Source organism: Arachis ipaensis, chromosome B6 (assembly GCF_059453495.1).
Source record: "Arachis ipaensis isolate K30076 ecotype BB chromosome B6, ASM5945349v1, whole genome shotgun sequence".
Classification (NCBI taxonomy): Eukaryota; Viridiplantae; Streptophyta; class Magnoliopsida; order Fabales; family Fabaceae; genus Arachis; species Arachis ipaensis.
The window spans coordinates 152262468-152275294 of record NC_142441.1 but is presented as its reverse complement, the minus strand read 5'-3'; the positions used below and the strand labels follow the sequence as shown (position 1 = coordinate 152275294).

Below are 12827 nucleotides of genomic sequence, written 5' to 3'. Positions count from 1 at the left end.
TTTCGGGGACGATTTTGATTAACTTTATCTTTCGGAGACTCATATGAAGATCGAGGTATCTTTTAGGGACGATTTTGAGTATTAACTCTTAATCAGAAATATAGAGAAAATAAAATTGAAGCCTTGGCAAGTTAAATTCAAACACATATATAGAGAAGCTAACTCATGTGCAAATTGGTTAGCTAAACGTAATCTTGATTGTGAGCAAGGATTTCAATTTGTTGATGTGGCTGCTGAGGAACTTGTTCCTAAACCGAATGATGATGCCAAAGGGGTTCAAATACCCCGCTTTGTACCTGCTTAATTGATCATTGTTTTTGTATTTTTTCTTTTGGGCTTATGCCCCTCTTTTTACCAAAAAAAAAAAAAGTTATATTAGTCCCTAATTTTTATATTTTTAATGGAACAAATGTTATATGTAATATTATGAGATAATACCTAAACCAAAAGTGATTTGGACCTAGACGTATGGTTCAATTTCTCCATATGAAGAATTCAATTTATAATATTGATACAATTCGACTTATCTGAATAGTAATGGAAATACTTATAAAAAACTTTAATATTTAAATTAATAAAAGTTTAAAGTAAATTTAAGTAAATTAAAATTAAAAAATATTTAAATTTGACAGTATATTTTTAGAGGTAGACGATAACTTAGTCATTATTTTTTAATTTTTCTATTTATAATAGTAGGTAATTTTTTTTTATTGTTTGAGAAATTATCCCACATTAAAATAGTAGCTGAGTTATAGATAAAGATGACAATAGGTTCTTCATGAAAAAAAAAAAAAAAATCCTCTTCCATTTTCCGTTCCCATTTGATAAAATGTCTCAGTCTCATCATATTCTCATCATGAGTCTTTATTTTATTTTCCTCCACTTGCATATCCATTGTTATTAAACTTTAAAACATAAAAAAAATTAATAAAATTATAATAAAATTCAATACAATTTAACTAAATGTTTCAAATTAAAACACAATCTCAACACAAATTTAACATAATTAATATACATACAAAATTTTTAACATACAAATTAAAATAAAATAAAATAAAACAGTTTTCCACAAATATTGGGAATAAATTAGGATAATATCACTATGTATACATACACATATAAGGATATTTAACTAAATTTCTCTTCATGAAGATTTTGCGAGTCCATAGAGATACCTTAATCTCCACTCTCGTCCCCATTTATTCGCGGACAGGTCCTTATCTCGATAGAGGATTTTACGAGTCTTGATTAGTTTTCAGTAAAAATTTAGGTGCAGTCAATTTCAAGTGAAGTTGATAGTTAAGAACCGTTAGATAAAAATTTAGTCAAATCAGTTAAATTATCTAACGACTCTCAACTATCCACTTCATGTGAAATCGTCTACACTTAAATTTTCACCTTAGTTTCCCGTTGTAGGTAATCTTTGTGGATATCTGTAGGTGCATGGTTTTTTGTCATTCCTATTTTCTAATTGTAGAAGGCATTTGAAGTAGTTACAAGATCTTGCTTGCCTTATAAGTTGGATCAGACACAGATTCTGATGTTTGTGTCCCAAATAAATCGAGTAGATTGATCCACATAATTTCTTAAACTAGTCTGATTGGATTTGATGAGTTTCTATGAATCCTTTATGAAACTGGATTAACTATTTGAATTATGACTTTAATTTTAGACTATAATATAAACATCTACTTTTTTTGTAATGTATATTTTTTATTTTTTGTTATTAAAAATAATTCATAAAAAATAAGAAAAATAAAAAAAATGGTATTTTTTACCATAAAAAGTTATACAATTACTAATGTAGCAAATAATAATACAAATATGATATTTTTTTGTGTCATCATAATTTTACATATTCATCATGTTAAATAAAAATTAGAATATATGTTGCAACAAAGCTCCCTTAAAAATAAAAATGATCAAAGCCTAAGCTTTGGAGTAGTCGAATACTTGGATTTTTTTATTGCATAAATAAACACAACAGTTAAAAAATATTAATATATAAAAATAAAATAAAAATTAATTTATTTTTAATAAACAATTAAAAAAAATTGAACACCACACTTTCTTATCCTATTTATATATATAATATATCCTATTCATTGAAAGGAAGTGCTATGAAAGAAAAGTGTTGGGCTGACGAAAGGTCCAAAAGAGACTCCGGATGAAGTTGCTGGTGTGCCCTTTCTCCTTGATCCATGGATGTCAGCAGAGCTCAAGAGGAGCTCTGATACCATAATAAAATTGTGAAAGAACAGGAAAATAAAAGAATTGTGAAAGAAAAAGATGAAGAAATTTTATTGATTATTGATTGAATGAATTGTAAACTATGAAGGTAAAACTAAGTATATATAGAGTATTGGCCTATGAAAGATAAAATTAGATAAAGATAAAATAAAGATAAAGATAACTATAAGATAAGATAAAGACTAAATTATAATTTAATTTGTGTATTCTGTTGGGCTGAATTTGTGGGCCGTGAGACGTCTTTATTGTTGTCATGGGCTAAGATGGAAGAGTGGTTTAATACAATCTTTAAATATTATTTTCATTTCTACTTACCAAAATACTTACCAAAATACAATCATATTACATGTAAAAATTTCACCAATTAATTACTGCTTACAAAAATATATATTCGATATCTTATACAAATTATTATTATTATTATTATTATTATTATTATTATTATTATTATTATTATTATTATTATTATTATTATTATTATTACAAATAATTTTAATATATTAGCACGTTTGATTATTTTAGTGATATTTAGTTAAAAAATATGAATTAATATTTATAAATAAATATATATACTGATTTTTAATGCAATAGAGCTTTTTTTTTTTTACAAAATATCACTAAGTCTCAACTAGTAATACAAAATATTCATCTTGAAACCTATAACTATAAACCTATTGATTTAATATATTTTAGTAAAATCAGAAGAAAAAAAAATTGTGATTAATCCACTTGTAAAAAATTACTAATTTCTGAACCTTTTTATTTTAAAGTAGAGCGAATACCCATCTGACCCTAACAATTATCTCGAAAAAATAACGAGATTTCCAAGAAAAAAAATATCTAATTTAATTTTTGATTTTTTTTTGGATAAATCAATTTCTGTGTCAAAAAAAGGGTAAAAAACCTTAATAAGCCAAGTCAAGAATCATGTAACGTAAATACGCCAAAACGAAAATCGTTTCAGCAATAAGCCAAATCATATTTTTATATAATTCGAACCATGCTGGTTCGAATTCCATTTCTACATAATTCGAACCAGCTTGGTTCGAATTATACACAAACACATGCATACACGTAATTCGAACCAGCTTGGTTCGAATTACACACAAACACACGCACACACATAATTCGAACCAGCTTGGTTCGAATTACACACAAACACACGCACACACTAATTCGAACGAGCTTGGTTCGAATTAAACACAGTAATTCATGGTATAATTCGAATTATGCTGTTAAAAAATTAATAATTTATTTAAAAAAATTTATTAAAAAAATTAATAATTTAAAAATTAAAAAATATATATTTTTATTTCATATGTTAAAAAAAGCTAACAAAATATTTAATTACGAGACTTCTTTAAAATATTAATGAGCTATCAATTCGAATTCCATACAATACTTTTCTGTCCATTTTTAATAGTTTATGAATATTTTTTAATAAATTTTTTTAATAAATTTTTTTAAATTATAGTACAAAAAATATTTTATCCTATGCAAAACAATTTAAAAAAAATGGCTTAAAAAATGTTAGGAGTACTATAAAAATTTGTAATGTTATAATAACTTAGGTAAATACATGCATGTACTCAAATTTTAAATAAAATACTCTACATAGTCAATAATAATTTAAAAATGAAAGAAAATATTTTATTTCATACAAAATAATTAAAAAATATATTTTATTCTATACAAAATAATTTTAAAAAATGGCTTAAAAGATGTTATGAGTACTATAAAAGTTTGTAATATTCTAGTGATTTAGGTAAATACATGATAAAAATATTTTTTCTTTAATTTCTAAATTATTAGTGACTATGTGGAGTATTTCTTTAATGTCCTAAGTCATTAGAACATTACAAATTTTTATATTACTTCTAACATCTTTTAAGCCATTTTTTAAATTATTTTGCATAGAATAAAATATTTTTTTGTGGTATAATTTAAATAAATTTATTAAAAATATTATCGATTATATCATAAAAAAATATTTTATTCTATGCAAAATAATTTAAAAAATGGCTTAAAAGATGTTAGAAGTACTATAAAAATTTGTAATGTCCTAATGACTTAAGACATTAAAGAAATACTCCACATAGTCACTAATAATTTAGAAATTAAAGAAAAAATATTTTTATCATGTATTTACCTAAATCACTAGAATATTACAAACTTTTATAGTACTCATAACATCTTTTAAGCCATTTTTTAAAATTATTTTGTATAGAATAAAATATATTTTTTAATTATTTTATATGTAATAAAATATTTTCTTTCATTTCTAAATTATTATTGACTATGTAGAGTATTTTATTTAAAATTTGAGTACATGCATGTATTTACCTAAGTTATTATAACATTGTAAATTTTTATAGTACTCCTAACATTTTTTAAGCCATTTTTTTAAAATTATTTTGCATAGGATAAAATATTTTTTGTACTATAATTTAAAAAAATTTATTAAAAAAATTTATTAAAAAATATTCATGAACTATTAAAAATGGACGGAAAAGTATTGTATGGAATTCGAATTGATAACTCATTAATATTTTAAAGAAGTCTCGTAATTAAATATTTTGTTAGCTTTTTTTAACGTATGAAATAAAAATATATATTTTTTTAATTTTTAAATTATTAATTGTTTTAATAAAATTTTTTAAATAAATTATTAATTTTTTAACAGCATAATTCGAATTATACCATGAATTACTGTGTGTAATTCGAACCAAGCTGGTTCGAATTAGTGTGTGCGTGTGTTTGTGTGTAATTCGAACCAAACTGGTTCGAATTATGTAGAAATGGAATTGGAACCAACATGGTTCGAATTATATAAAAATATAATTTGGCTTATTGCTGAAACGATTTTCGCTTTGGCGTATTTACGTTACATGATTTTTGAAATGGCTTATTAAAGTTTTTTACCCTAAAAAAAATAACATTAATTTTTTTTAACATAAAAATTTTATTATTTTTTCGAAATAATTATCAGAGATCAAATTAAATTTTTTTTTATTAAAAAACTTCGTTATCTTTTAAGATAATTATCAGGTGCTGTTTTAGGGTTTTCTCTTTAAAGTAAGTTGAGAGAAATTAGGATAATGATATACTTTTCCTAATGATATTGATAGTGAAGCAATTTTTTTAGAGTAGAGTAGACTACATATCCAACCGACTAACCAAAACGTCGTAATTTACACATATCTCAGCCACTTTCCGCCGTTAACGACCATGTTTTCTCGTCGTTTCTCACTCTCCTTCTCCTTCTTCTTCCTCTTTCTTTTTCAAATCACTCCCTTCTCGTACTCTTCTTCTTCAAACCCCTCTTCCAATCTCACCCTCATCTTACAGGTACCTTACCCCCTCTCACTCCCTTTCCCCTTTCTGTTCATTTATTTTATTACTCATTATAAAAAAAAACCTAAAAATAATAAAAAAAAACTTTTTTTATTTTTTATTTTTAATTACCTGATTCGTTGAAATCAGGATGTATTGAAGGCAATCTCGTTGAAGCAGAAGTGGGATTTGAACGATTTGCGGGTTCTTAATTCGGAATCTGTTGGGAACAGGTTCAGGTTTGGAACGTTTCAGAACTTCGAGTTCAGAATTGGGTTTGGGAAAAAGAGCAATTTTTCTGTGAAATTCTCTGATCAGGTTGCGAGTTGGAGCAAGTTGAGGAGGAAGCCCGAATCGGTGGAAGAGGATTTAGGGTCTCTGATTCATCGTGTTAGCTCCACGGCTGTTCTTGATTCAATCAAATTGGAAGGTCCTTTTGAGTTGGTTGTTGATGACACTCACAGATTCTCACTATCATTGCCTGTATGATATGATTTCTCATCTAAATTTTAGTTTTTTAGTAGTTTTCTGTTGCTGTTCTATTCAGATCTCTATGTGGCAGAAGTAGTTGAACTTGAAGTTCATGTTTCTTTTCTTGTTCACTTGGAAGTTGTTGTTTCTCTTTCTTATGTCGCTGTTAGATTAATTTTTTATATTATGTTTTTCTTTTTTGGAGTAATTTTAAGTGATAGCCAATCATAGAGTTTGAACTTTGAAGGAGTTGTTAGGGGAGTTAAGAGTTTAAAAATAATCTTTTTACACTGTTATCCAATTAAATCCATTTCCTAAGTAATTTGCTTTTACTAATATAGCAAGTGATTGGAATCAATAAAAAACATTTTTGCAATGTTAAACTGTAACAGATTTGAACTAAATATTCTTCATGTGGATTTAAATGTGAGATGAAGAACAAGGTGCAAGTATTATTTCACTGTGTTTGTTATTGAAAGTAACTAGCTGTTATTTCTTAGATTTGTTATAGCTTTAAATACGGCTTCATTTATTGTTTCATATTTATGAACCATTGAACCTGTTACTTTGATTTTTGCCACATATGTTAAGCATTTTATCTTCATTTGACGTTGATCTGTGACAATTAATGCTTCAAAGTCAAAGAAATCTTACTGTCATTAGTGATGTCGTTAGAGTTAACATTTATATGCCATCAATGACATAACATTCTTGTTTCTTAAGCAAATAGCAAGCTAAGATATATCTTTTGAATTTTTCGTTTAGTTACTATCTGTTTTGATGTCTCACTACCTTTTGATTTTGCAGATGAATGTTTCTTATACTGGTTTGAAACACATCCTTGTTGGTGAAGGTATTACAATAGAAGTAAAACAAGCACAAGAAATATCTCTTTTCTACTCATCTGATCTTGATCTGCGAATAAATGGGACTGCGTTATATAGCAAGGGAAGAAGTACATTTTGGCCCTTTCTGCAGTCAATGTGCATGCCGTTAATTCCCGTACGCATATTCGGGTCTGCATCATTAGTAGCTTATAAAGCTAGGAACCGTTATTCACCAATAGAAACTACATCAATTTTAGAGGACTCAGTTGAGCTGCTTCCAGAAAAATGTTACCATGGCCATACACGTAGAAAGCGAGCGTGCCCCATTGATAAATTAAGCTCTAAATTAAGTGTGTTTGAGAAAATTCTGAAGAGTCTTGTTGGTCATAAGATTCTTCAAGATCAGTTTTTTGGCTTCGTGAGAGCAAACATTAAAGCATCAGCTGCTGTAAAGTTCCCTCTAGAATTGGAAAGAGACATAGGGAGTAATGTCACACTTAGTCGCACATTACCTGATTGGAGAACAAGACCCAGTGTAGAGAGGTTTTGGTTCGAGATATTGGCGAAACTCGAGGCAGACAGGCTAAAGCCGGTTTTGATAAAGAAAGTGAAACCTTTTATCGAATCCGATTCAGCTTCATGGGCTAATTTGATGTCTAATATGTCATATACGAAATTGCGACCGGTTCTTCTTCCTCCAGAAGCTCTCACATTGGATGTGAAGTGGTAGGAGATGCTCTTGTAAGTTGTAAGATTTTTTTCCAAAACTTTAATAGGCCTTTTCATAGATTCATCTGTTGATGCTGTTAGATAAAGGAGTTAACTAACTCTTGTAAAATATATCACTCATGCACTCATGATTGGCTTTGTAAATATCCCAAAAAAGAAAGTGAAAAAGAAAAAAATTGAAAGAAGAATTTGTTTTTACATGCTTTTTGTAGTGATATTGGATTTGAAAAACAATTCTTTGATTAGCGCTACGATGGAGAAGTCTTGTACTAAAGATGGTGTATTATTTTGGAAATGTGTACTCTATATATCTATAGCGGGGAAGGTGCTGAATGTGCTGTTTCAGTGTACTCTATATATCTTTGGTTATGAATACAATATGCAAGAGTAACTTATCATTATAACTGTATTATTATGACAATGTTAACATGTTGTGAAAGATTTGTATTGTTATCATAGTACATGTTGAAAATAAATATTCCAACATTGGTTATAATTGTAAGTTTGGTTTGTTCTTGTTATTGCTGTATGTATGATAATTATATTGGATTTACAATTCTGATTAATGAATAATGTTGATTAAACAAACACACACATACACACGTACAACTTCATTAAAATTTTTACTGTTTTTACTCGTCCTTTTACTTAATAACTAAAACAAGATTGTAAAGAAGTAAACCATGTTGGTCATCAAGCAGAAAACTTTAACAAGGGATTGGATGTACTTTCCTCCTCAAAACTTGAAGACACATAAGAATTATTTGAAGCATCTACTCCTGATGAGTCAACTTCAGAATCTCTTTGAATCACATCATTTGGACAATATGAAGGTTTTGGAGGCATTTCAATACTTGCAACATCTCCTTCTAACATTTCCACTACTTTACTCATTGAGGGACGATCACTTGGCTTCAGTTGTATGCACCACAACGCAATTATAAACATCTTTTTTGCTAACTCACTCCTTTCTTCATCCATAAAAGTTTCCATCTCAATCTCATCAGTTTCCTCAGCAGCCAACTGATCATATATCCAAAATGGAAAATAAAGTTGACTTGAATGCTCTGCATGAGGATTTAAATTTCTTCTTTGACTCGCTGTTTCCATCAAAAGCATTCCAAAACTATACACATCAGCCTTGTAAGATAATGCTCCAATATTTTGATAGAACAATTCTGGGGCCATGTAACCAATGGTTCCTCTTGCCGCAGTCAAAGTCACAATACTATTATCAAGAGGATATAGTTTTGCAAGACCAAAGTCTGACACCTTAGGAATGAAGTTCTCGTCAAGAAGAATGTTGTGAGGCTTGATATCAAAATGTAAAATTTGCATGTCACAACCTTCATGCAGATAAGCCATACCACGTGCCACACCAAGGGATATCTCAAACATCTTCTCAGAAGTTAGAGATACATTTTTTTCTTTAGAAAATATATATTTATCTAAAGAACCATTTGGCATGAATTCATATATAAGAGCGCGTTTTGAACCTTCCACACAAAACCCAATCAACCTTACCACATTTGCATGGTGTATTCTACCAATGGTAGCAACTTCACTGATAAATTCTTGGCCATTAGCTTTGGCTTTACCCAACATTTTTATGGCTACAAAAGGCCCACTTTGTAGTTTTCCTTTGTATACTGCACCAAATTCTCCTTCTCCCAACTTCTCCTTAAAACCTCTTGTCATCTTCTTTATCTCTTTATATGAATATCTTATTGGCATGAGAGTATTTCCTTGTAGAAAATCCTCAATATTTTCATAGATTGATATATGCCTTCTTCGAAACGTGTAGATCAACAATGAAAAGAAAAACATGACACCTATTGAGTATTTGAGGATTATGTATGACATCAGAAACAATCCCATGAATAATCCAACCTTAACAACAGGTATTACATCTCTTTTAGAGAAGTGTTCACCACTATCCGTGTGCCACACTTTGCGAAGTCCTGTGTAATTATAAGAATATGGATCAATTTAAATGTATTTGCTACCAATGAACACATATAAAACTTTATTCAAAGTATGTACAAGGAATTTATTATTTGATATATAATATATGTAGATGTAAAAAGAATCAGACATTTGAGTCTTAGAAGACACAAGACTAGAATACAAGTTTGACAAATTAGTCTTTAAAAGATAATTAATCATTTGCCTCATTTGTTTACCTAGTACAACCCAAGTTATGAATGATTTAATATTACTAATAACTTAATAAGCTTTCTTAGTGTTAACTAAAATATTTTAAGGGCCGCGGGGTGGGATGAGAGTGGGAGGGTGAATAGTGGTGGTTGTGGATTTTTTTTTTCTTTTTCTTTTGAAGAGGGAGAAAGAAAAGGAGAAGGAAGTGGTGTTGGGAGAAATAGTACTGAATTGCTGATGCTTTAACAGTGAGAATAAGTGAAAGTTTAGGGCCAATACTTTTATTAAAATTTGACCAGCACTTAGCCATCAAAAGTAAAATGAGGAATTCTTCACCATTAGATGAAATCTCACACCATTAAAAATACTATTAATGGCTAATTGATGACTATAACTCACAAAATCTACTATCTCCTAGCATTCTTCGTAAGGATAATATTATATTATTATGGGGTTTAGGATTTTGGAGGAAAATAGAAAAAATTAATTGATGATTGATAATAAAATATTAACGATAAAATTGAATTAAATTAAAAATCTTAAGAATATTCAAAAAAAAAATTTATGAAAAAGACTTTATCCTAATATTAATATTAGAGGAGTGTTAGGAGCCAGCAGATTTTGTGATTTGTAGTTATCAATTAGCTATCATCAATGTTTTTAATGGTGCAAGATTATATCTAATGGTGTGGAATTACTCAATTTTCTTCTGAAACCAAATTTTAATAAAAGTGCTGCTATCTAGATTTTCTCTTAATATTAAATAACTATTTGGTATTATTATTTTTACATTTATATACTACGTACTCCTTTTTGTTTTTCTCTTTTTTTTCCAATTTTAGTTAAACACCTTTAGTTCAATATATGGCAGTATATCCATTTTATGATTTGTCACTTAATTATTTACTAATTTAAAATCTCTCTTATCAGTTATACTCCTCATGGTGTCGTCCACTTACGCCAAACAATAACATTGAAAAGGAAATTTACACCATGCAACTGCACATATATACTAAGGAATGAGAAGTTACCTTTCAAAATTCCGTATGCAAAATCTGTTGAAAAGAATCAGTGAAAAGTTAGCAACATGGTGAAGGCAATAAACCACTAATAGTGATACATAAACTCATAAAAATGGGTTTATATATAAATATCACATGTTTCTATATTTGGCACCTAAATTTGACATCAAACAAGATTTGTAACTTTTTAACTTAAAGGTTCCAAGTTCCAACTCTTTTATATGAGAAAAAGATGAAAAAAAAGAAAAGAAAAGAAAAAGTATTTGATGTCTAACAAGATTGGTTAAGGGTAGTTAGTAATTAACAGATTGGTTAGCGTGTGTAACAAGATATCTGAGTCCGTTAAAGTTTGTTAGAGAGCTGGGAAGTCTTATGACAAATCAATGATTACTACTCTTTACTTCCTTCTCTCATTCAAATCTAGGTCTGATTCTTGCTATGTATTGTTCTGTTTATAATCTCCCTCCTCTTCAAGAACTGTAACATCTACGATGAGTGTAGAAAAAGTAGTGTTTCACCAAATTTATGCATAGTTCTATACTCAGTATTCATAAATTTTAATCATGAAAGTTTTGTTTTTATGCGACACAACATGCTTTAAGGCCTAAAAAGGATTGTATTTTCGGTGTGAAATTAAATAAACAAAGACAAGTAGTGGCCTCAAGGGATAAAAATCATACCTTGCGCAATTATTAGTAGCTTTGACGGGTTCCCTAAATTAAATCAGTTATTAAAAATTGATTAGCTCTCCAATTTTGAAGATAACAAGATAAAAATAGCTTCATACGAATATAACAATTGAATAACTTAATATATTTGATTAAATTACTTAATATAATCTTAACTATGAATAAACTTTTCTTACAACATTTGTCGTTCACCATCAGCAGTGAATAGTAGTCACAGGGGACGAGGGAATCCGGATCCCCACAGGTGATATTCTGAGTGATTTCGTTGAATAAGCAAAAATTCTTCATCCCGCATTTATCTTCACAAGCAAACCCATACATCCACGAAAGTTCAAATCCGTAACTGAGTTTCTTATGGATTTCAGAGTATGCCAAGTTCTCTTCGATGAACACTGAATCTTGCCATAATCTCGGTGGAACAAGAAACGATGAGGCTGCAATCAGCTTCACACGGCAATCATCTCTTAATTCAACCACCGCCAAGTCTCCAAGAACAGCATAAACATTATTACCCCCTTCTTTAATGCAAGGAGCAGCGTTCACGTATCGTGGATCGTCCCTCACCGGATTGGTGCAGTTCAAGAACACCACGTGCTCGAACATTCTCACTGCGTTCTCCTCCGGTGTGGAGCCATTTAAGGAGACTCGTTCTTGAAGGAATTCATATTTTCCGGTGCCGACTTCGGCGACTGTTTTGTAATAATAGTCATCCCCAAAGGTACTGAAATTGGTTAAGGATAAAGAATAGCGAGGAAGGGTAGAACAGTCATTCTCTGAGATGGATGGATCTAGAAGCCGGATCGTGAAGTTGTTGTAGTTTATTGCCTCAACATGGTAGGTTTTACCGGGAAAAAGATATAAGAGGGTGATGTTATTCTCGCAAGACAACTCGTACCTCCGGTCGCCACAGCTTGCAGGGTCGCCCCTTAGCCGGAAAGGATGTGTTATGGTGGTGACTTTGCCGCATGCGGAGGGCGTACATGTTCTGTTATGATCAGCAGCTGCTGCAACTGTAACAATCAGGAGCAGCAACTTTAAGCGGGAGAAGCAGAAACCTTTTCTACTGCTCATCATTGATCAGGAATTAGCAACTTGCGGTGAGGACCAAACTGTTTTAATATTGATTTGGAGAGGTTTACTTCTAGTTTGGAATGGTGAATTTGGTGAGGTTGTTTGTGAAATCGATTGTTTAAAAGCTTTTTTTTTTTTTTGGTAAATCAAAGAATGTTTTGTAAGAATATTTCTTAATGAAATTTGGAAAAGCATATATAGAAGATTATGAATTAGAATTGGACAGCCTATATTCTTTCAATTCAAAAAAATACAAATAGTTTTGCAGATTGTATAGC

General features: G+C 29.6%; 2 protein-coding genes across 2 annotated transcripts; one reads left to right on the top strand and one right to left on the bottom strand.

The window, feature by feature from the left end:
• Window positions 1-5327: 5327 nt before the first annotated feature.
• LOC107605708 (signal peptidase I) lies at window positions 5328-7810 on the top strand. Its single transcript, XM_016307672.3, has 3 exons — window positions 5328-5598; window positions 5734-6066; window positions 6862-7810. Exons 1-3 carry the CDS (start codon window positions 5479-5481, stop codon window positions 7609-7611), a joined length of 1203 nt encoding a protein of 400 aa, XP_016163158.1. The 5' UTR covers window positions 5328-5478; the 3' UTR covers window positions 7612-7810.
• A 164-nt stretch (window positions 7811-7974) lies between these two features.
• LOC107605707 (LEAF RUST 10 DISEASE-RESISTANCE LOCUS RECEPTOR-LIKE PROTEIN KINASE-like 2.1) lies at window positions 7975-12668 on the bottom strand. Its single transcript, XM_088491209.1, has 4 exons — window positions 11655-12668; window positions 11470-11502; window positions 10799-10822; window positions 7975-9571 (listed from the first exon to the last, which is right to left on the bottom strand). Exons 1-4 carry the CDS (start codon window positions 12550-12552, stop codon window positions 8304-8306), a joined length of 2223 nt encoding a protein of 740 aa, XP_088347335.1. The 5' UTR covers window positions 12553-12668; the 3' UTR covers window positions 7975-8303.
• Between the last annotated feature and the right edge of the window lie 159 nt (window positions 12669-12827).

Excerpts from the sequence above, each read along its gene's own strand:
- LOC107605707 (XM_088491209.1), bottom strand. The coding sequence starts at position 12,552 with ATGATGAGCAGTAGAAAAGGTTTCTGCTTCTCCCGCTTAAAGTTGCTG. Across the intron at positions 10,823-11,469 it reads GCTACTAATAATTGCGCAAG|ATTTTGCATACGGAATTTTG; the intron begins GTATGATTTTTA and ends TCTTTTCAACAG. Across the intron at positions 9,572-10,798 it reads TGCATACGGAATTTTGAAAG|GACTTCGCAAAGTGTGGCAC; the intron begins GTAACTTCTCAT and ends ATAATTACACAG.
- LOC107605708 (XM_016307672.3), top strand. The coding sequence starts at position 5,479 with ATGTTTTCTCGTCGTTTCTCACTCTCCTTCTCCTTCTTCTTCCTCTTT. Across the intron at positions 5,599-5,733 it reads ATCTCACCCTCATCTTACAG|GATGTATTGAAGGCAATCTC; the intron begins GTACCTTACCCC and ends CGTTGAAATCAG. Across the intron at positions 6,067-6,861 it reads GATTCTCACTATCATTGCCT|ATGAATGTTTCTTATACTGG; the intron begins GTATGATATGAT and ends TTGATTTTGCAG.